Source organism: Silene latifolia, chromosome 10, assembly GCF_048544455.1.
Source record: "Silene latifolia isolate original U9 population chromosome 10, ASM4854445v1, whole genome shotgun sequence".
Taxonomy (NCBI): Eukaryota; Viridiplantae; Streptophyta; class Magnoliopsida; order Caryophyllales; family Caryophyllaceae; genus Silene; species Silene latifolia.
In genome coordinates this window covers 50,898,733-50,919,750 of record NC_133535.1, presented here as the reverse complement: position 1 = coordinate 50,919,750, position 21,018 = coordinate 50,898,733, and the positions used below count along the sequence as shown (strand labels likewise).

The following is a 21,018-nucleotide window of genomic DNA, read 5'->3' as shown; positions in this document are numbered from 1 at the left end:
ACAAGATTAAAGGCAAAGCATAAAATAAATTGTTCTTCAAAAGGTTGGGGTGTATATAGTGTTGCATACGAATCTAGTCTAGGTTAAACATTACATAAAACCCAATTGCGGAAAATTAGGCTCGTGTCTCTTAAATATTGCGCATGCTATGGAGATAGGCGCAGGCTGCGTAGTGAGGCGTAGGCTGCGCCCGCCTCGGTAGTCCTCCTTCAAAATTCGATCTTCACCTTGATCCTTTGCTTCCCCGTCTTCACTTGATCATGCTTGGTTAGCTGAACTTCATGTCTCGGTTAGTGCAAAATGAAATCTCCATCTCAACTCATTGATATGAAAGCTTGAAATCATCCTTCGAGATGTGTAAACCAAGGTAGAGTTCCACATATCCAAACTAAAATCAAATGAATTTGCCGCCATATGTCAAAGATTAGTACACAAAATCGGCCTTACAACTCAATAAACCAGTAAGTGGATTATACATCTGATGTAGTACATTAGATGGTATAGTTTTTGAGCATTAATATAGAGTTTTTGAGTTTTAATTTAAAATTTTTGAGTTTTATTATAATGCTTTTGAGTTCATTTATTTAAACATTATTCTCAAAAGGTTACATTATAATTCAAAAAAATTACATATAAGCTCAGAAAAATTTAATTTTTGACATCATAAAACTAAAATGTAATTTATAAACTCTAGAACTCAAAAAAAATATACAAAAACTCAAAATGTGATTAAGTGTTAGATAGTACATTGATGTACAATCATTTTTCTCTACAAACTAGTTAGTTACGGAGTATGTTGATTATTATGCGTGAGGAATCTTGTGAGAAAAGCAAACAATAATAGAAAATACGAGTCGTATTCGTATACACAAATAAAATACACGACTACACGAGTGTGGTATTAAAGCTCAAAAACTAGGCTCACTCTAATAGTCCCTCGCTTCTCTTCATCTTTTCTCTTTGAAAAAACCATCGGAAAACACAATGACGAAGCAGCACCCAAGCTGGTCTCCTTACGATTTCAATGGAGGGTATGTATCTGGTTTTCTTTTGTTTGTTTTTCTCTGATCTTGAATCTTAATTATTATTATTATTATTATTATTATTATTATTATTATTATTATTATTATTATTATTATTATTATAAGTTGATTGATTATAAATAAAATTGAGGAAATTAATTTGGGGGAAAACATGTACATGTATGTAGAACATGTGTGGCAGTAGCAGGATCTGATTATTGCGTCATCGCCGCCGATACTCGTATGTCCACCGGTTACAACATTCTCACCCGTGATTACTCCAAAATTCATCCCCTGTATGTCTTTTCTTTTTTTAATTGTCTTTTCTTTCATTCATTGCTTACATTATTGCTTATTTCCGATACTTTGCTTTTCGTCTATAATTGCTTGTTTTGCGGACTGATTTCATACTTATCTTGGTTATTTGGCTTCATTATTTGGGCGTGTATTAGGATATTACATACGGGATAGACTGTAGATGTTAACTAAAGGAAAGGGTTAGGAAAAAAGGTTCGATCTTTGGTATCGACTCTGGTTTGGGCTTTTGTGGTGGGTGTAAATCTGGGTCTTCGTTCCTTACATTGTAGTTCTCCGGTTTTATTCTCGCTATCCTGGTCAATAGTTTATCACATTTTTTTCCCCTCCAAGACAATTAATTCACGTTTTTCTAAGCATGTTTTGTGTAATGGAGGATGAGCGCTGGGCTCTATGTCTCTATCCCACTTCCGTGTACTTCAACTGAAATCGATCCAAACACACACTTAACTAATAGGGGTGGCAAAGCGAATAATTTAATAGAATGATCCGAACTAAACGTGTCTTAAGTTGTGCAAGCACTCTATGACGCATTTTGTGAGAGATTATGCACATTTATTTTAGTGGCGGGTATGATTGATAACTACAAAATTCAATTGACTAAAGCTTCCAATTTAAGTCTCTCCTTAATATTCATTGGTGGAAATCACAAATCTCAATCGACTCACTTAGGATGCATTCTATTGGGGGGTCTTGCTGTGTGATTTCGATATTCAAATATATTAGGGTTTAGATAGATGTTAACTAGCACATATTGTGCTGGTGGCATTGGCAAGGTGCCGAGGGAAGGCCGAATAGACTGAATATTGATCTTTACTCAGACTCAATAGTATTAAATATCGGTTTCAGTCACGGTCATAATATATTAGGGTCTAGATAGATGTTAACTAGTACAGACAAGGAGCTGCACCTAATGAAATTAAGATGAGGGGGAATTGGTAAAGATGGTTTGGTCATGTAAGAGGAAGACCAAGTGAGACCCCAATTTGAAAGCTTGAAGAATGGGAAAAGATAAGATTGTGAGGGGTAGGAGAGAACCGCGAAAATGTAGATAAAGGTGATAGAAAAATGTACGAGCTTTGTGGGGATTGAAGAAAATATGGAGTTGGAGAGGTAGGGGTGAGCAAGAAAGTCTTAAGCAAATGTGTAACTGGAACAGAACCAGAACCCAATTTTCAAAACCCTCCGAAATTTCGGTTACCTTAACCGGCTTTCTCATCAGTAAAGCTGTCAGGTTCGGTTCTCAAAATTTAATTGACTCCAGTCTCCTTTTTAAATGTCTCTCCGTTCTTCACTGCTGTGAATAAGTTCCAGTCGATTATCTTTGGGCGCATGCTATTGAAGGGTTCAAGTAATAATAAATGTTATTGTGTGCCTTATTCTCCAATTTAGTAGCTACTTTGGTTGTACTTGTCACACCTGTTTTTAGCTGCAGTAGCAGAATTATATTTGTTTTGTAGGATCATTTCTCTTTCCTGTTCTAGAGTCAATTTTTAGTATCTCTCTGATAACTTAACTTCTTAAAAGTTTTAACAAGACTAGTTGGCATTTGGGAAAAGCATTAGGGCACCAGTAAGGCTTATGAATGAATGATCTGCAACATGAATCCAGACCCGTGGGAGTGATTAAGCATACTTTAACTTCTAAAAAAATAGAAGGATGCCACATTATATGAAATCACCAATTACAGCACACTAGCATATATGTAAAATGCAAACTTTTGGAGAGTTAATGTTTCCAATTTACCATTTCCCCTACTAAAATACTAATTTTCTCCAAATCACTCTCCACCTCGTTTTTTGGGACCCATTCTATTTAGTTTATCATTTATTTGATCAATTTAAACTAAACAAACATTTAACTCATTACAATGGAGACTTATTTTGTCTTAACTCTCCTCCAAGAGTCATATTTGATTCCTTTAACCAAAAAAAAAAAAGATTCATGTTTGATGTCTCCATTGATTCTTTGGAGTAGGATGAAGATTCATCAAGAGACCATTGTAACAAAGAGTCACTCTCCATTTTATCTCTCCGGACGGAGAATCACTTGGAGAATTAGAGCATTAGCCTAGGTAAGAACTTTGATAAGTTTGTTCATCGACACCTAATCCCACTTCTCTTAAGAACAAACTCCAATTTTAAGAACTCATTCCAACAATGATAACAAAAGATCAAGTTCTAAAATGGGCCTACCCAGATAAATGCTCGGTATAAAAGGTAAAAATGACAGAAGGAATAAAGTATAGTAGGGTCCAGTTTTTCGCTTTTTAATATCTACAATTGCCTCCTTTGAAAGTGAAGTACACACTCTTGCAATCATGTGTGAAGACCACGCCTCCTCATTCTGCTACTCGTTTCCTTTTCTTTTTCTTCCTTCTCTCTCATCCTAGAACGAACGGTTCTTCTGCACAAACCAATAAGGACAAACTTCTTCACACTCCATCTGTCAATGGGGTAAGTTTGTCTTTAAATAAGAACTCCATGGACGGACTTACCATCGCGATTGCTCTTATGTAGAGTAGACCATTGTACATGTCAACTTGGGAAATTGTACTTGCTTGTACTCTATATACACGTTTAAAATGTCTTAACTGAATAATTGGATACTAGTTCGGTAATTCCTGCTCATACCTGCATTTAAATGCTCCTTGAATGTTGATTTAGTGATCAATGAGAAATTTGAAGGGTCATAGTGTCTAGATAGTGGGAGCATGAGTTGGGTTGTTAATTTTATGAGTAGGACATTCCAATATTCTTATTTTCTATTAGTCAAAAATGGAATTCATGGATGCTTTGTGTAAAACGTTTCCGCTTTTAGCTGAACTAATGTTAGTCACTGTCAAGTGCCATAGCCCATAATTTTTAGTTCTTCCCATTCTTCTTATTCAGTTATGTCAAATTGTCAAGTTATCTAACTACTTTAATCTTTTTCTTGTAGTGCTGAAAAAAGCCTGTTGGCTTCGTCGGGATTTCAGCCTGATGTAAGGGCCTTGCAAAAGGTTTTGGGATCAAGGCATTTGGTAAGGATTTGAAAGCCATATTCTGTACAAAGCCTTGCAAAACAATATGTTCGAATTTCCGTAATCTGAAATAACCTATATTGCTCAGACTCGTTTAGAAGGATCCGACACGAAGTGCATAAAATAAGGTGTCGAAATGTCATACCCTTGTCCGAGTGTCGAGTGTCGGACACGGGTATGCGATGGAATTAGAAGAGTCGGAGTAACATAGGAAATAACATGTGTTGTTGCCTTGTTGGTGGGTAGCATGGTGCAAAAATGCCCCCATATGTAATGGAATTCTGAGCCGCCTTAACTAACCCTTGTTCAAGTTATAGACACCCAATGAAAAAAATGATTATATCTTGGCCCTCGTCTTGAATGGACTTTATGTGACAAGTATCTCAAACGGTGTTGTGTACGATATGCTTGGAACTTGAATAAGTAAAGTATTGTGCAAACCTTTCTTTATTTTAGCTGTGTTTAACTTTGTTTCTGAAGTTGCTTCTGTGGTTTGTCGTGAAAGTTTTATTCATTTATTGTCACAGTTTCTACTTCTATTTAACAATAGTTATATTAGTTCATTGTCAGAGTCCGTCTCAGAGTATTAAATACGGAATATTAGGTTTGATGATCATATTCGGATATTGAAATATGACTGTAAATTTATCCATATTGTTCCCAGTTATATCAGCATCAGCACAGCAAGCAAATGAGCTGCCCTGCAATGGCTCAGCTTTTGTCGAACACCTTGTACTATAAACGGTTCTTTCCTTACTACGCTTTCAATGTTTTGGGTGGCCTTGATAATGAAGGTACTTTGAAATCATTCTTCTGCCTTTGTTATCGTATGTTCTTTTATATGCATTTAATGTTCTAAACACAACCCGTTAACAGAATAAACTAACTGTCCTCTGGTTGTATATGCTTCAGGCAAGGGCTGTGTTTTCACATATGATGCAGTTGGATCGTATGAGAAGGTTGGATACAGTTCTCAGGGTTCTGGTTCTAAGCTTATAATGCCATTCCTAGATAACCAGCTGAAGTCTCCCAGCCCCCTTTTATTACCTGCACAGGTGTGTGCTCGATTTCCTCCATATTTGCAAAAATTGTTATCACTGACTCTTCGTCCAGCGTAGGCGGATCTACATTATAGAATCCAGGGTCCTCGGATATCGGAAAGTATTTCTTTTGTACAATTTGCCCAATTTTTGTGCTTAAAAAAATTTAATGCTTCCATTGTGTAATATTTTTTTTAAAATATATATCGGGACCCCTGATACTGAAGGGTGCGTCACTGCGTCCTCACATACTTTTGTTACTCTTGATTCATCTCTGATGGCATCCTAATTGACTAGAAAGCCTGTGGCATTTGCAGGATGCTGTCACCCCTTTATCTGAGCTAGAAGCAATTGATTTGGTGAAGACTGCTTTTGCAGCTGCAACTGAGAGGGACATTTACACTGTGAGTTTCTTTTTGTTTTTGATTTTTTTTTTGCTACTGTTAGTTTTGATTTTTGCTGTACAAGTACATACCGATGATAGTTTCGATTCTTCTATATCCCTCAGTCCTTGTTGTTGTATTGGACGCTCTGATGCCTTACATGGCACATGCCTAGTTTGAGTAACAAAGATGAGCACAAGCTATGTCCATTTCTGATACATCAAAAAAATATTTTCTTTTGGCTCTAGATTAGATAAGATGAACTGAAATGGTTCTTAAAATGCTCAAGTCTGTACATAGTGTAGCAGGTGATTGTCTTGTTTTAGTTATGGTTGGTTTGGATACACCAGTGTTTTGTAGGGACAAGCTGCTTACGTCCAAAGTCCAAACCCTCCTTAGTTTGATTGAAGTGGGAGCTTCTTTAGAATTAATGGGGCCTTGGGGGGTAATGATTAGAAATGCCCAAGGGTGAGTATATGTCAGAGAAAAATGTGGAGATAGGAGCTTCTGATCTGTTGTAACTACCCTTAGGTTGCCGTTTAGGTGACTTATTGGATTATTGTGAGAAGTTTACCTCTTGCGAGAACCCCATGCTAGACTCGATGGAAACCAAGTAGCTCATAACCTAGCTAAATTAACACCCCTCGGCAGGAGGAAAGAATTTGATATCTATGTTCAATATTCATGTGAAGAATAATTGGCCCTCTTTTGTTTAGAAGATAAACTCAGCCTGCCGTTTAGTTACTGTTTTTCTGCTCACAGGACTGAAAGAGACTTGCTTTTAGTTCAATGAAAATTACGTAACTTACTGAGTTGTAACCCTCGTAGCTCTTACTATATGGAGTATTTATAATGTGATTCCATTAAACCAAACTTTTTGTTGATATATCATGTTATGTATGGGCAGGGAGACAAGTTGGAAATAGTGGTGGTTAACAGGGATGGCCTTCGTCGGGAATACATGAAGCTGAGAGAAGACTGAGGAGTTAGTGTCGATGTAGGTCTTGTCACATTAAGCATTTAGCAGCGTTTACTTAAAAGACAAGCTGTGAATGGGAAGATATTGACTAGTTTGGAACGTGTTCTTGTTTATCTTCTTGTTTATTGTATTGTAACCTGTGATGGAAGTAGCTTTTGTCATTTTTATGAATGATGAATGGCTTATCAACAGTTTGGATTTTTTTTGTTTCCGGTCTCCCCCTGTGAACCTGCGTCGCGCCGACTGATGCAAATACGGTCAAGAAAAGGGATCAATTGATGTGGAAGCTATGAACTGTCATATGCTAGGGTGGAGACTCAGAGTGACATAAGATTGTGTTCGTAGTGTGCTCTCCGACTTCGCCTCAATCGCAAATGCAATTCACGATTTTAAATAAATAAAAAACTCGAGTGAATTCTACATAAAATATGAATTATAGTTTTTTTTTAGACAAAGATGTACTATTATAAAAGCAGAAACGGAAACTACATAGGTTCAGATACGCAAACCAACTAGAGAACAAACACAGGCCCAGTAGAGGGGCCTAAGTTACACGAAACCCATGATACCGTGGTAAAACTAGAAACAAAAGAAGACGACAAACGGCGTTTCTTGACTGTGGATGGTAATGGTGATCGAACTGAATTAAGTGAGCGTCCTTTCTCTTATTCCCCTTGTCTTCTGCAACCGTCTTAGTGTACCTGCAAAAAGAAGATAAAAGCTCGACAGATACCAAAGAACGTTTCTTCAAATTACCAGTAGCTCGTGACATTTGACCGTGACAGTTTGTAACATTTCGTGTTTGTTATGTTAAATACTGTGTCAAAAGCGTGTGTTAACCGTGTTAGAATGGCATGACGTCGTACGATATGCAATACCCTTATAAGGTTTGGGTACGGGAGCGAACTTCGGGACGAAGTTCATTTTAAGGGGGGAAGACTGTAATACCCCGTACTTTATATAATTAATTAAACGGATATTATTATATATTATTTATTATTATACATTTTATATTACTGTTTATGTCGGGTTAATTGTTAGTCGAGAATTATGTTAAGTTATCGAGCTAAGTTAATTAAGACGGGTTTAAAAGGAATTCGAAATGTGAGCCAACCCATTTACCCTCGACCCATTTGAGTTGGCCCAATAGCATGTTCAGCCCAATTAACCCTAAACCCTAAACCTAATTAACCTAAACACTACCCAAATCCCTCCCTCAACCCGCCTCCCTCACGCCTCCCTCCTTCATCAGCTTCCACATCAACTTTCACGCATAGAGAGAGAGAGAGAGAGAGAGTGAGCCTGGGTGTTGACGGCGCAGCGAGGAAGGGGTAGGGGCTATTGTCGACGATCGTGGGTGGCCGTGGTGGTGTTGTGGCGGCGGAAAGGTAAGTACTCAACCCATTTCCTCTGTTTTAGTATTGATGTCGGGTTTTGGTTGGTTGTTTCGTGTCTTATATTGGCGTCTATGGTAGTTGTTGACAGGGTATAAGGGTAGTGTGGTGAGAGACGAGTGACGTGGTGGTTGTTGGGGTGGTTATGGGTGGTGGTAGTGGTTGTGAAAGGCGGCTTTGACGGGGGGGTAGCAACGAGTTTATGTATGCGATTCAAAGCGAGTTTAGGTGGTTAGGATTGGGGTGGCGCCACCGTGGACTCGGGGGAGGTCGAAACGGCGGCGCCACTGTGTCTGGGTGCGGGGCTTGACGACGAGCAGAATGGTGGTGGTAGGATAGGGTGTCGTTGATAGCAGTAGTGGTGTTGGGGTTGCAAAAGGGGGCTGTTGGTGGCGGCAACCTCTGCTAGGGTGGTGTTGGCAGCCCTGGTTCGACTCGCCGGCGGCAGTCGACCAGGATGGTGCCGGTGGTTGGTGGTGGGGTCGTGTTGGGGAACGTGGCTGGTGGTTGACACGGCCTCGTGGTGGCGCGTGGTGGCGGGTGAGCGCGTGGGAAGGGGTAGTGTTGATAACGGGCTGTTTTGATTTCGAAACGGGTTTTTGTCATTGTTTAATCATTAGAATTCGTTAAGTTATCGCATGCTTAATTAATTAATCTAATTCCGAGTTATTAATTAATTAGAGACGGGTTTGAGTCGGGATGTTTGAGTTGTTTAAAGTTTGATTCAGGTATTTCTTAATCGTATAATTCGTTTAATCTTTTATTTATCATATTAGTTATTTAATTTAATCCCCGAGTCGTTTAAATAATTAGAGATGGATTTTGAGTCGGGACTGGTTAAAGTGGAAAGTTACTATATCGGGAAAGTTTCTATTTTGGGAGATTGCTATATTTAGTAGTTAGTAATTATAAATATTATAATTGTTTTAGGTGACGGATTCGTGAAGGATCGATAATCAGATTTGTTGCTTTATTTTTGGATTTGTTTGAACTACTTAATTGGAATTCGGCACCTTGAGGTAGGGAAATACACTTGACCTATTATCGTTGTTGTTGAATTGTGTTGACTTGATTCGTGGATTGTTGATTTACGTTATGATTCATATACGGGAAGGTGATTGACTGAATTGATCGTGTTGAGTATGTTATCACAACATTCGGTAGCTGGCATGATTTCATTCATTAATATACATATTATGTTGCGTTATTACTGTTGAGCATTTCATATGCATTGGAGTTGGAGGATGGTGTAGGAGTGACGATGTTGAGATACGATGTGAGTTGTGATAAGGCCCGGGCGGGTTGCGCAGACTTGCCCTGGTGTCCTCAGTCATGAAGGTGCGGATCGACTACGGTCGATATATATAGTCTACCGGGGATCGGTATGGCTGGGTTGTCCGGGGTATGAGATATGAGATATGAGTTGAGATGGAGATGGAGGCGACGGAGGAGCATGCATATCATATTTTATTGTTGCATTGTTTTCCCTACTCAGCTTCGCGGCTGACCCTGTGTATTCGTGTACGCCTGTGATGATCCAATTATTGGGGAGCAGATTGGTATTTTAGACCGATGGGAGCTGGCCGGGAAGAGAGAGCTTGGATGACTGACTTAGTGCCTAGCCCACCTTAGTCTTATTAGGAGTTTTATCAGACTTATCTTTTGGTCATATTTTTTTGGAAGCTTTGTTTTAATCCCAGTTGTAATCTCACTATAAACATTTTAATAAAGTACTGTGTTTCTTTCCTTTGTTATCTACTGCCTCGGGTTTCCGAGATGGTAACACCGTCATTTATCTGAGGAGTCCTAGTTCAGGCCCTTAAATAAATGGGGGTGTTACAAAGTGGTATCAGAGAGAACGATCCTCAGGCCTAAACCAATGAGCCCAATGAACATAGGATGTGTCTAAATAAAATGAACCGGGATAGAAGCGTTAGGAGCACACTAAGGTAAGGTATGATTTAGGGGCCCCCTCACACCGAAACTGCCCTCTCGGTTTGACCCGGAAACCCCGAGTGTATATGAGAGAAAGGGTAGCAAAAGTCGCTTGAGGTTGAGCATGAAATTCCTATATCGTTGCCTAAGTGTTAACTGATTGATACATTGATTATTGCATAAAGGAGTTGATGTATACCTTGAGACCCATATATTCTAACCATTCTGCAGGACAACACTACGGTAAGTATTTTGTATGAATGATGACGTGATCATATAATGTTGTGGAAATGAGAAATAAAATTTCGAGTTCAGGTTAATAATCAATGAAGTGTTGTGGTAGTCGTGAGCATGAAAATAGTTGCGAGTCGATGATAGTTACCTAGGTGGATGTTGAATGATGTGCTGATAGTACTATTATGTCTAGTAATATGCGGTTATGTGATCCCAAAGCCATGCTAGTATAGTCTTGTGACAGTAATTAGAAACACTTTTGAATTGCATGTTTATAGTCATAGCAATCGTGATTTAGATGTACGGAGTAGATCGAGATGCGAAGGATTCTATGGGATAGATGTTTACGAAAGTACAGTGTGAGATTTAAGTTAGGATGGGTTAGTATCGATAATATGGTTGTAAGAGTTTGGAACATAGAAAATGAACGACTTGGTGCTGAAACTTGTTTTGTTTGATTGTACTCTTTAATTGACCTTACTGCCATTTCTTTTCTGTTTATTGCCTATGGATGAAAATTTCATGGGAGATAGCCCCGTGAGTTAGTGTTCATTTGGCGTTGGTTTCATGCTTATAGGATATACGGATTAGGAGTAATAAATATTTTAGTGGGCTGTGGTCAGGAAGTTTCTGTGGAGTGATGTTTGACCAACGATTTTGTAAAAATCCTCATTTAAATTGTATTAATCATTTTCGCATAATTCCAACTCCATCAATCATAAAATTCGCATATGTTTTCAAATTGATAAGCCACGAAAATTCTTGATGTCTCTATATCAAACGGTAGGTTTTGCAAACTGACCCAAGTTTTGGACCAATTGCTGTCACATGTTTGTTGGACCAACTGAGTTGTAAAATTCGTTAAGAATGAAATTTTCGTGCTTTAGACCTAATTCTTTTTCCCCTATGTTTTTAACTCTCCGTGTTTTATAAAAATAATATGAATCAAGTTTTAATCGAACTGTTATTTATTCGTGATCTTTGAAAGTTACAACGTGAAACATGACTTGTAAAATTTGTGTTCTAGGTTGAGTTTCATACAGTTGTTTGATTAATTCATGAGCCTTAGTAATGTGAATTTATAATGCTTTATATGACGATAGTAGCACGCATGTTCAGTAGTTATGTATCTTAACAAGTGATAAAATTAAAACTTAGTTGATAACATTGTTGGCATGATAGCGTGAGTAAAATTGGATAGCTTAAATTGATTCTTAATCAAGGGTGAAATATTTTATACGAGTCCAGTTGTTGCATATTTTATGCATGTTTGGTATGTTGTGATATCTCTAGTATGTTCATCATATTTGCATAGTGGTCGGATATATATAAATATAAAATTATATTGTCATATCTTAGTAAAAAAAAATTGATGGTATTAAAAGTAATTTGATCGTTCTAATATACTCGCATAAAAAAATTATAATAGTTATGTTTAAAAGTTTACACATGGATGGTAGTAATGATTGTGTCTAAATGTTCACACATGTAGGATGCATCTGAGTTCTAATGTCTTTCATATGAGTTGTGTGCCATAGTTATATTTATTACCTTCATCGCATTAAATTATTTTTGATTGGACCTAAAACTATAACCCGATAATAAACAATGTTGTTATTCCTTATTGAATATGTTCGTTATTATATTGTCATAAAATGCTAAAGTGATTCTTGCAATTGTATGGGTGTGATATAAAGGAAACTGTTTGATATAACATGACAATTGGCATATCTATATTCTCGAGTCGTTACTATCAATTATATTATAATAAAAATTGTCATGATAACTATGTTGGCAATTATAATGGGATAACTCTTTTGATGATTCACATGATATGCATTGGTTTAAATGACAGTCATTATAGTTACATTTAATTGAGCCTACGAGTTGCCTAATTATTCAATCATGCAAATCAGAGAAGTTGTTCAAGTTGCTAATCTTTTATCATAGCTAGTGTTCTACAAAGTATATGATGGCAAATGTATATGTTTAAACTATTTATACAATATCTCTTGTTTTGCTGAGAATGAATTATACTAAGTTGCTGGACACAATTGAATGATATGGTTGCTAAAATGTGAAACATAGGTGTGATATAGAAGTAATGTTGTCGTTGTCATATATCATATGTAGTTACTTTTATTGGGAAACATGTTTTCAGAATTGATATCGTGCAAACAATTTTTATAATTTACAATATGAATTATGGGTATGTTGTTGATTGCTTAAATTTATCGACCTAATTCGTGACCTAAACCAGTGAGTGAGTAAATGGTTGTATGGACATGTCAATAAGATCCTGTGATTGTGATAGATAGTAGTGGTAGATCTATTTCTGTGATATGTTTACAAATGTGAGAAGTTCTTAAATTGTTTTGTTGATTTTGCTCTCGCTCGTTCATAGTCTATAATTGATCATCAAATTTGTTTAGTTGTGAAACCGTGTAAACCTTGGTTCCTTTCTTGTTGTTCTTTTAGTTTGATGTTGTGTTTTTAAGTTAAGCATGAGCTAGTAATAAATGCTACTTGTGGACAATCAGTTAATTCCTTAATAAAACCTCGTTTCGACCTTAATGTTGATGCGCAATCTCTTATCATGTATTCTTTCCTGTCACATGTGGTTGATAATGATTTTGTTGCATAGGTATATGAAAATTGAAAAGAGGTTACGAGGACGTAACCATGTTTCTAGTCGGGTAGGATTGTAAAATCTTAATGTTTATATTGCACTTGTTTGTAGATGATAGTTTTGATCAAGTAGATGTTTCGTTGTGGGGTATCTTTGCAAATGAGTTCTATATGTTTTGTTCCTACTTCTGTTAGTTGGTTGATGTGTAAAAGGAGAGTGTAGTTAAACTATTGATATTGAGATTGAGATTGGCCACTAGTATTGAGTTGTGGGGCCTTTGTGCCGAGTTACGTTTACGGTCCAGTGCGATCATGGTTATTGAGTTACTTGAGTTCGAGATCGGAATTTAAATGGAAGATGACGGTGTTCTCAGATGAATAGTTAAGTGGTTATACATTTGCGTTCTCAGGTAGTTATTAGTCGTAGTCAGTTGGGTTAAATAATGACGAGTTAAACTTCGGGACGAAGTTTATTTTTAAGAGGGCAGAATGTAACATTTCGTGTTTGTTATGTTAAATACTGTGTCAAAAGCGTGTGTTAACCGTGTTAGAATGGCATGACGTCGTACGATATGCAATACCCTTATAAGGTTTGGGTACGGGAGCGAACTTCGGGACGAAGTTCATTTTAAGGGGGGAAGACTGTAATACCCCGTACTTTATATAATTAATTAAACGGATATTATTATATATTATTTATTATTATACATTTTATATTACTGTTTATGTCGGGTTAATTGTTAGTCGAGAATTATGTTAAGTTATCGAGCTAAGTTAATTAAGACGGGTTTAAAAGGAATTCGAAATGTGAGCCAACCCATTTACCCTCGACCCATTTGAGTTGGCCCAATAGCATGTTCAGCCCAATTAACCCTAAACCCTAAACCTAATTAACCTAAACACTACCCAAATCCCTCCCTCAACCCGCCTCCCTCACGCCTCCCTCCTTCATCAGCTTCCACATCAACTTTCACGCATAGAGAGAGAGAGAGAGAGTGAGCCTGGGTGTTGACGGCGCAGCAGGGAAGGGGTAGGGGCTATTATCGACGACTGTGGGTGGCCGTGGTGGCTGTTGTGGCGGCGGAAAGGTAAGTACTCAACCCATTTCCTCTGTTTTAGTATTGATGTCGGGTTTTGGTTGGTTGTTTCGTGTCTTATATTGGCGTCTATGGTAGTTGTTGACAGGGTATAAGGGTAGTGTGGTGAGAGACGAGTGACGTGGTGGTTGTTGGGGTGGTTATGGGTGGTGGTAGTGGTTGTGAAAGGCGGCTTTGACAGGGGGGTAGCAACGAGTTTATGTATGCAGTTTCAGGTGAGTTTAGGTGGTTAGGATTGGGGTGGCGCCACCGTGGACTCGGGGGAGGTCGAAACGGCGGCGCCACTGTGTCTGGGTGCGGGGCTTGACGACGAGCAGAATGGTGGTGGTAGGATAGGGTGTCGTTGATAGCAGTGGTGGTGTTGGGGTTGCAAAAGGGGGCTGTTGGTGGCGGCAACCTCTGCTAGGGTGGTGTTGGCAGCCCTGGTTCGACTCGCCGGCGGCAGTCGACCAGGATGGTGCCGGTGGTTGGTGGTGGGGTCGTGTTGGGGAACGTGGCTGGTGGTTGACACGGCCTCGTGGTGGCGCGTGGTGGCGGGTGAGCGCGTGGGAAGGGGTAGTGTTGATAACGGGCTGTTTTGATTTCGAAACGGGTTTTTGTCATTGTTTAATCATTAGAATTCGTTAAGTTATCGCATGCTTAATTAATTAATCTAATTCCGAGTTATTAATTAATTAGAGACGGGTTTGAGTCGGGATGTTTGAGTTGTTTAAAGTTTGATTCGGGTATTTCTTAATCGTATAATTCGTTTAATCTTTTATTTATCATATTAGTTATTTAATTTAATCCCCGAGTCGTTTAAATAATTAGAGATGGATTTTGAGTCGGGACTGGTTAAAGTGGAAAGTTACTATATCGGGAAAGTTTCTATTTTGGGAGATTGCTATATTTAGTAGTTAGTAATTATAAATATTATAATTGTTTTAGGTGACGGATTCGTGAAGGATCGATAATCAGATTTGTTGCTTTATTTTCTGGACTGTTTGAACTACTTAATTGGAATTGCTGGCACCTTGAGGTAGGGAAATACACTTGACCTATTATCGTTGTTGTTGAATTGTGTTGACTTGATTCGTGGATTGTTGATTTACGTTATGATTCATATACGGGAAGGTGATTGACTGAATTGATCGTGTTGAGTATGTTATCACAACATTCGGTAGCTGGCATGATTTCATTCATTAATATACATATTATGTTGCGTTATTACTGTTGAGCATTTCATATGCATTGGAGTTGGAGGATGGTGTAGGAGTGACGATGTTGAGATACGATGTGAGTTGTGATAAGGCCAGGCGGGTTTCGGCAGACTTGCCCTGGTGTCCTCAGGAAGTGGCGGATCGACTACGGTCGATATATATAGTCTAGGGGATCGGTATGGTCTGGGTTGTCCGGGGTATGAGATATGAGATATGAGTTGAGATGGAGATGGAGGCGACGGAGGAGCATGCATATCATATTTTATTGTTGCATTGTTTTCCCTACTCGCCTTCGCGGGTGACCTGTGTGTATTCGTGTACGCCCTGTGATGATCCAATTATTGGGAGCAGATTGACAGGTATTTCAGAGACTGATGGGAGCTGGCCGGGAAGAGAGAGCTTGGATGACTGACTTAGTGCCTAGCCCACCTTAGTCTTATTAGGAGTTTTATCAGACTTATCTTTTGGTCATATTTTTTTGGAAGCTTTGTTTTAATCCCAGTTGTAATCTCACTATAAACATTTTAATAAAGTACTGTGTTTCTTTCCTTTGTTATCTACTGCCTCGGGTTTCCGAGATGGTAACACCGTCATTTATCTGAGGAGTCCTAGTTCAGGCCCTTAAATAAATGGGGGTGTTACACAGTTGGTCCGCTCCACCTTGCAACTACCTTTCTTGCTTAACTGATCTTTAATTGCCGTAAATTCAAACTGCGTCGTGGAGACCTTACTAATAGCAGATGCATCAGACGTCAGACGTTTCTTCTTATTGATATGAAAAATAGCCTCATCTTTCACCATCTTGACATTCTCTGAAATCGTAAGATTTGAAATTGAACTGAGCTTCTCAGTCGAAGGACCGGAAGAGGGAACTACTGCTTCCCTTGAAAAATCTTCATGGGGAGTTCCCGTCAAAGTTTTCTTTTTAGGAAGGTTGTGAGCCCGTACAGTCATTGTAGTTAAAAGCTTTTGCTGGTGAACATAAATGGTCTTACCCTCAAGAAGGTTTTTGTAAGAGTTGGTGTCAATCTTAAGGTTGGAATTACTGCCACCACTTTTCTTGAAAGTGAAAAAACGATCCCCTTGCTCCTGATTGGAACAAGGTTCCATGTCGACATTTAAGACTGACGTACAACCAACGTCATTGCTATCACAGTCAGTACTACCCAACTCCTCCTGATTGGAGCACGGTTCCAAGTCGACATTTAAGGCAGAGGTACAACTAACTTCATTGCTGTCACTACTGGTACTACCTAACTCCATAGCATCTAAAGACGACACAACATCATTACTAGAATCCGACATTAACGATGAACCACTTGTAATGTCGGCAGCCTGTGACACCCTCATTTATTGCGGAAAAATAAACACGTAATTCTAGAATAAAACTGCATGGATATGTTTGTAATAGGTTCATTTGGGTAAAAACCTGTAATTTTTAAAACCTGAACCTGTTATAAAGATATCCAAATTGGAAGGTGTCAAACATACAAGGTCTAACTAGAAGTTTCACAACATAACCATCGCTAAAGTCGCGAATAGCAAATTATACAACCAAATGTAAAAGAGGGAGACATATGTCCCTAAAATGTATGTGACATAAAAAAGGTTTAAGGGTCACAATAAAATAAAACCAGTCTAGGTCCCAAGGTTACTTTGCTCGCTAGCTCGTCCATGTACCCCATATATGCATCACCTACCTGTCATTCGCATTTTATACAAATACGAAAGCCACAAATCAAAGTGGGGAGTAACTCCGAGTTCTCCCGACCCACGAAATGTCATAATTAATATAACATGTAAACATAAGAATATGAATATGAATAACACATAGCCTTAGCATATAGATGCTAGACAATCGTGCTTATCATGTGAACAACAATATAACAACACATAGTCCTAGCCAGAATACTAGACCGACTCATACTACACTATCATGTGAATCACATAACATCCAGGAATCCAAACTCTATCAACCATAGCCGGCTTGCATCTCACCTTCTATGATTCATAGAATCACCATACAAGAAAAGGGCAATATATCAAAGACAGGCATAAGTTCTTAGTACCGTCAATAGTCACTCTGTAACTCGAGTCTATACCACGAGGTATGGAAGGTAATCGAACCGGTATCTTGGCTCAGCGGTTAATATTAATAAAACATGGCCAAGACACAACACAACCCTAGCCTAAAATCATGCATGAGACCTAGACATGCGGATACACACCACCACACCCAAGACCCACAATTTTTCTAAAACAAAGTGAGTACCCTAAGGAGTCCACCAAAGGGTTGGCTAGTACTTAAGCTGACCACTTACTATCAAAATAAGTAACGAGGTCATGCCCCAACTTGGATATAAATCCACTAGTCAGGAACACAAAGGCTATTAAGCAGTGAACATATACTCGTCAGAGACTATAAAGACCTATCTATGATGAAGGCCGAAATACTCACCTAGGACCTAGTCCCAGCTAGTCCCAGCTTGAATACTTTAGCCCACACCACACAAGACAAATAGGACACCCACTTAACCATAAGAGGGCAAAGAGTCCAACTTACCAACATAAATGCTAACATTCTATCATGTGAAAGGCTATATAAATGTCTATTCAGCAGACAATCCAACAATATCCTCAATATCAATAATAATCCAAACTCCAGCTAACCATTAATCTCATAATTCATGAGAACAAGCTAAAATGGCAACAAGGCAAGAAGACTCAAGTATAAGGCACCCAAAGCATCCAACAACCAACATGTGAAATGATAATTACAAATATCAAGGCATAACATAAAACATCCAATCTCACCTCAAAGACAAACCCTCGACCCGAGTCCCGCGACGGGTCATCGGTCAAATCGAGGCTGATGGTTTAAACCTAGTTTGACCAAACTCGTTTCGGTCAATACGGCCCACTCGAGTCTTGGCCTGCTTTGGCCCAAATTACAAATTTTATCGCAATATTATTCTCATGCTATTTCTAATTTCTATCATGTGAAAAACGAAAGTAACACATTATCAATCACCTAAACACTTAACAAACAACAGGCACACATTAACTACTAATGTGACATTAATTCGTCGAGTAACTCGGAATAGTTACCTTACGCTAGCAAAGAGACAAGTAATAACTTGAGAAAGCTTCTAAAACCCAAAATTACTCTTCATCTTCAACCACATATGAGTCACCTAAAATAATTATGTGAAAGGACGATATTAACGAATTATCGTTATATAAAATATGAGACGGGATTTAAATAACTCGAATAACTCAAACTTGTCTTATAATAATAAATATTCCATTATATAATTTAACATGCCGGTTAAATAAAATATTATGAGTGACGATGAATAATTTACGTTATATGAAATTACGGAATAACATGTGGCCAACTCAAGTGATTCATTTACGAGCCCAAAAAGCAAACTAAGAGAGGCCCAAGAAATTAATCATGTGGAGTCCAACAATTTACTCATATCAAATCCAACAATTGAAAATGTGATAACATTATTAAATCACATCGCACCAAATGATAAAATTCCGTTTATTTAAGTAGGATAGCGAAAGTGCTCATTCCAACAATATCATAACCTCATTCTGTTCATGATAATAACTAATTGATGAGAAGAATTTAATATTGACATCTTCTCCAATAATAGGTATACCTAGACTACTAATATCCTAAATGTGAAACCTATTCCATTCATGCACTCGGTTGATTAAGGAGGGCCTAATCTATAAGGATAAGGTCCTTAGAGATTATGTGAGCAATTCACCCGTACAAGCTAAGCTACTACCAATTGCATGCATCATAAATAAAAAGGAAAGTGCATAAGCGAGACGTAAATTAAAACGATAATCCCATATACACAAACGACCAAATTTCGTCCAGCATAAAGTCCGAACAACTCCTCCACGATCGCTCAATGACCCAGTAAAAACAGTTTGCTCAATCACATTAAAACAGTCCGAAAATGCTGTAAAACCGTCCCACATCAGTCACTCTTACGCCCCAAAACAGTCCGAAAGGCACCATTTTATCAAGCAAAAATCGACTCAAAACAGTCCACTTTCCGTCTTAAAACAGTCCCGAAACTTACACCCAAATACTCTTAGCTGGGTTCCGATATGAAGCTTGGAAAACAACCCACCAAACGCAAGATAATCAACAGCTATTTTGAATATGTACTCCAACATTCATGTGACTATATATGACACTAAATAATCTTATCACCAATTGTTGATGATATTAACTATTACATTAATTGGATTCTTTTACAGTACGATAACTGTTTAATGCTAAATTTGTTCTCAGCAATATTAAGTGTATTTGGACCACTTTTACAACTTGATGAGTTTTGTAATAACTTGGCTTCATTAACAATTGATGCACGCATACATATACCGTAGTAGTAACAAAAAAAATCATCACCAAGAATCGAGTGATAACCAAGCAACAAGCCAAACCGAGCATAGAGACAGAATGGACGCGATAAAATTTAGCATACAAATGAGAAAAAGTATAAAGGACCGAACTTTATCAGACAAGGACATGGAAACGACATGTAAGACGGAAATTTCGAGATTATTGTCGAGTAACCTTTCACCGTTACCTTATAACTTCCTCAATGAGCACGATTTCCGACTCAAACTGCTCCGGGTCTTCAATTCCTTCATAAAAGGGCAAGAAAACGGAATAAAGAAGCTAAAAGACGACACTTTTATAAGACGGCGAAAGACGAAACCACTACAAAAAGGAGACTTTCTTACCTTAAAAGAGGAGGAAGGAAAGGGGAAGAGAATGGTACAAAAATTATCGAATTTGGTTGAGAATGGAGGCGGGATCTGAGGTTTAAGGTGACGAAAATGGGGTAAACTGGTTTCACTAGTTGTTGGTTGTTGTTGCTGATAGAACGAAAGAGGAAAGAAAGAAATGAAAGGGGAAAGTGACGGGGGACGGGTGAGGGAGTAATAATAATAATAATAATAATAATAATGATACACCAGCTAGCTTGCTAGCTACTAATTATACGTACGTTTCTTCATCGTTAAGTAATTTCGCTCGTTTTTTAAAACCGCCTCGAGTTAATAAAATCGGTTTTTAGTAAAAGTTTCAGTAATAAAACGGAATTAATAATAAATAAATTTAATGAGTGAAAATAAAATAAACTCAGCTAGTTAACGTAAATAATACAATATCAGCTTGAATCGGAATTATTAGCGATTTTTACAAAACTAACGGATATTAATAAAAATTGCTAATTTAGTGAAATAAGCTCAAAATAGCTAATTGGACGATTTCGTTCCCAAAATCCATCTCGGGTTCACTTAAAACAACTTTCATAAGGACTCGTAAAGAAATGGAAATTATTAAATAAATAAACTCGAACTAACTTTAAATAAACTTATTAATGATTATTAAAATTAACATATCGAATTATGATGAAATTAATTAATTAGCTAAGTATATATATATAAATCGTTAAATGATGTAATTAAATTCAAAATAGCAATTAAAAGAATTTTATCCAACTTAATAAAATACGGGGTGTTACAATCACCCCATCTTTTAAAAAGTTTCGTCCTCGAAACTTGAAAGTATAACTGAAAAGTTATATAAATAAAACTGGAATTCAAATCGGTAACTAAAACATTTAAAAGGTCACTTATCGTAAGAATCAAAATTCTTTCAAAAGTTTCAACTAAAATTTTAAACGTAACGATTCTCATCAAGGGAACGAAAGTGTTCTCGTTACGTATTCAA

General features: G+C 37.8%; 1 protein-coding gene across 1 annotated transcript; it reads left to right on the top strand.

Annotated features, from left to right (window-relative positions):
- The first annotated feature begins 748 nt into the window (after window positions 1-748).
- Window positions 749-6,961, top strand: LOC141605625 (proteasome subunit beta type-1-like). Its single transcript, XM_074424486.1, has 7 exons — window positions 749-1,031; window positions 1,211-1,318; window positions 4,278-4,359; window positions 5,024-5,153; window positions 5,272-5,414; window positions 5,717-5,803; window positions 6,690-6,961. The coding sequence occupies exons 1-7, from the start codon at window positions 985-987 to the stop codon at window positions 6,762-6,764; spliced, it is 672 nt and encodes a 223-aa protein (XP_074280587.1). The 5' UTR covers window positions 749-984; the 3' UTR covers window positions 6,765-6,961.
- Window positions 6,962-21,018: the final 14,057 nt, after the last annotated feature.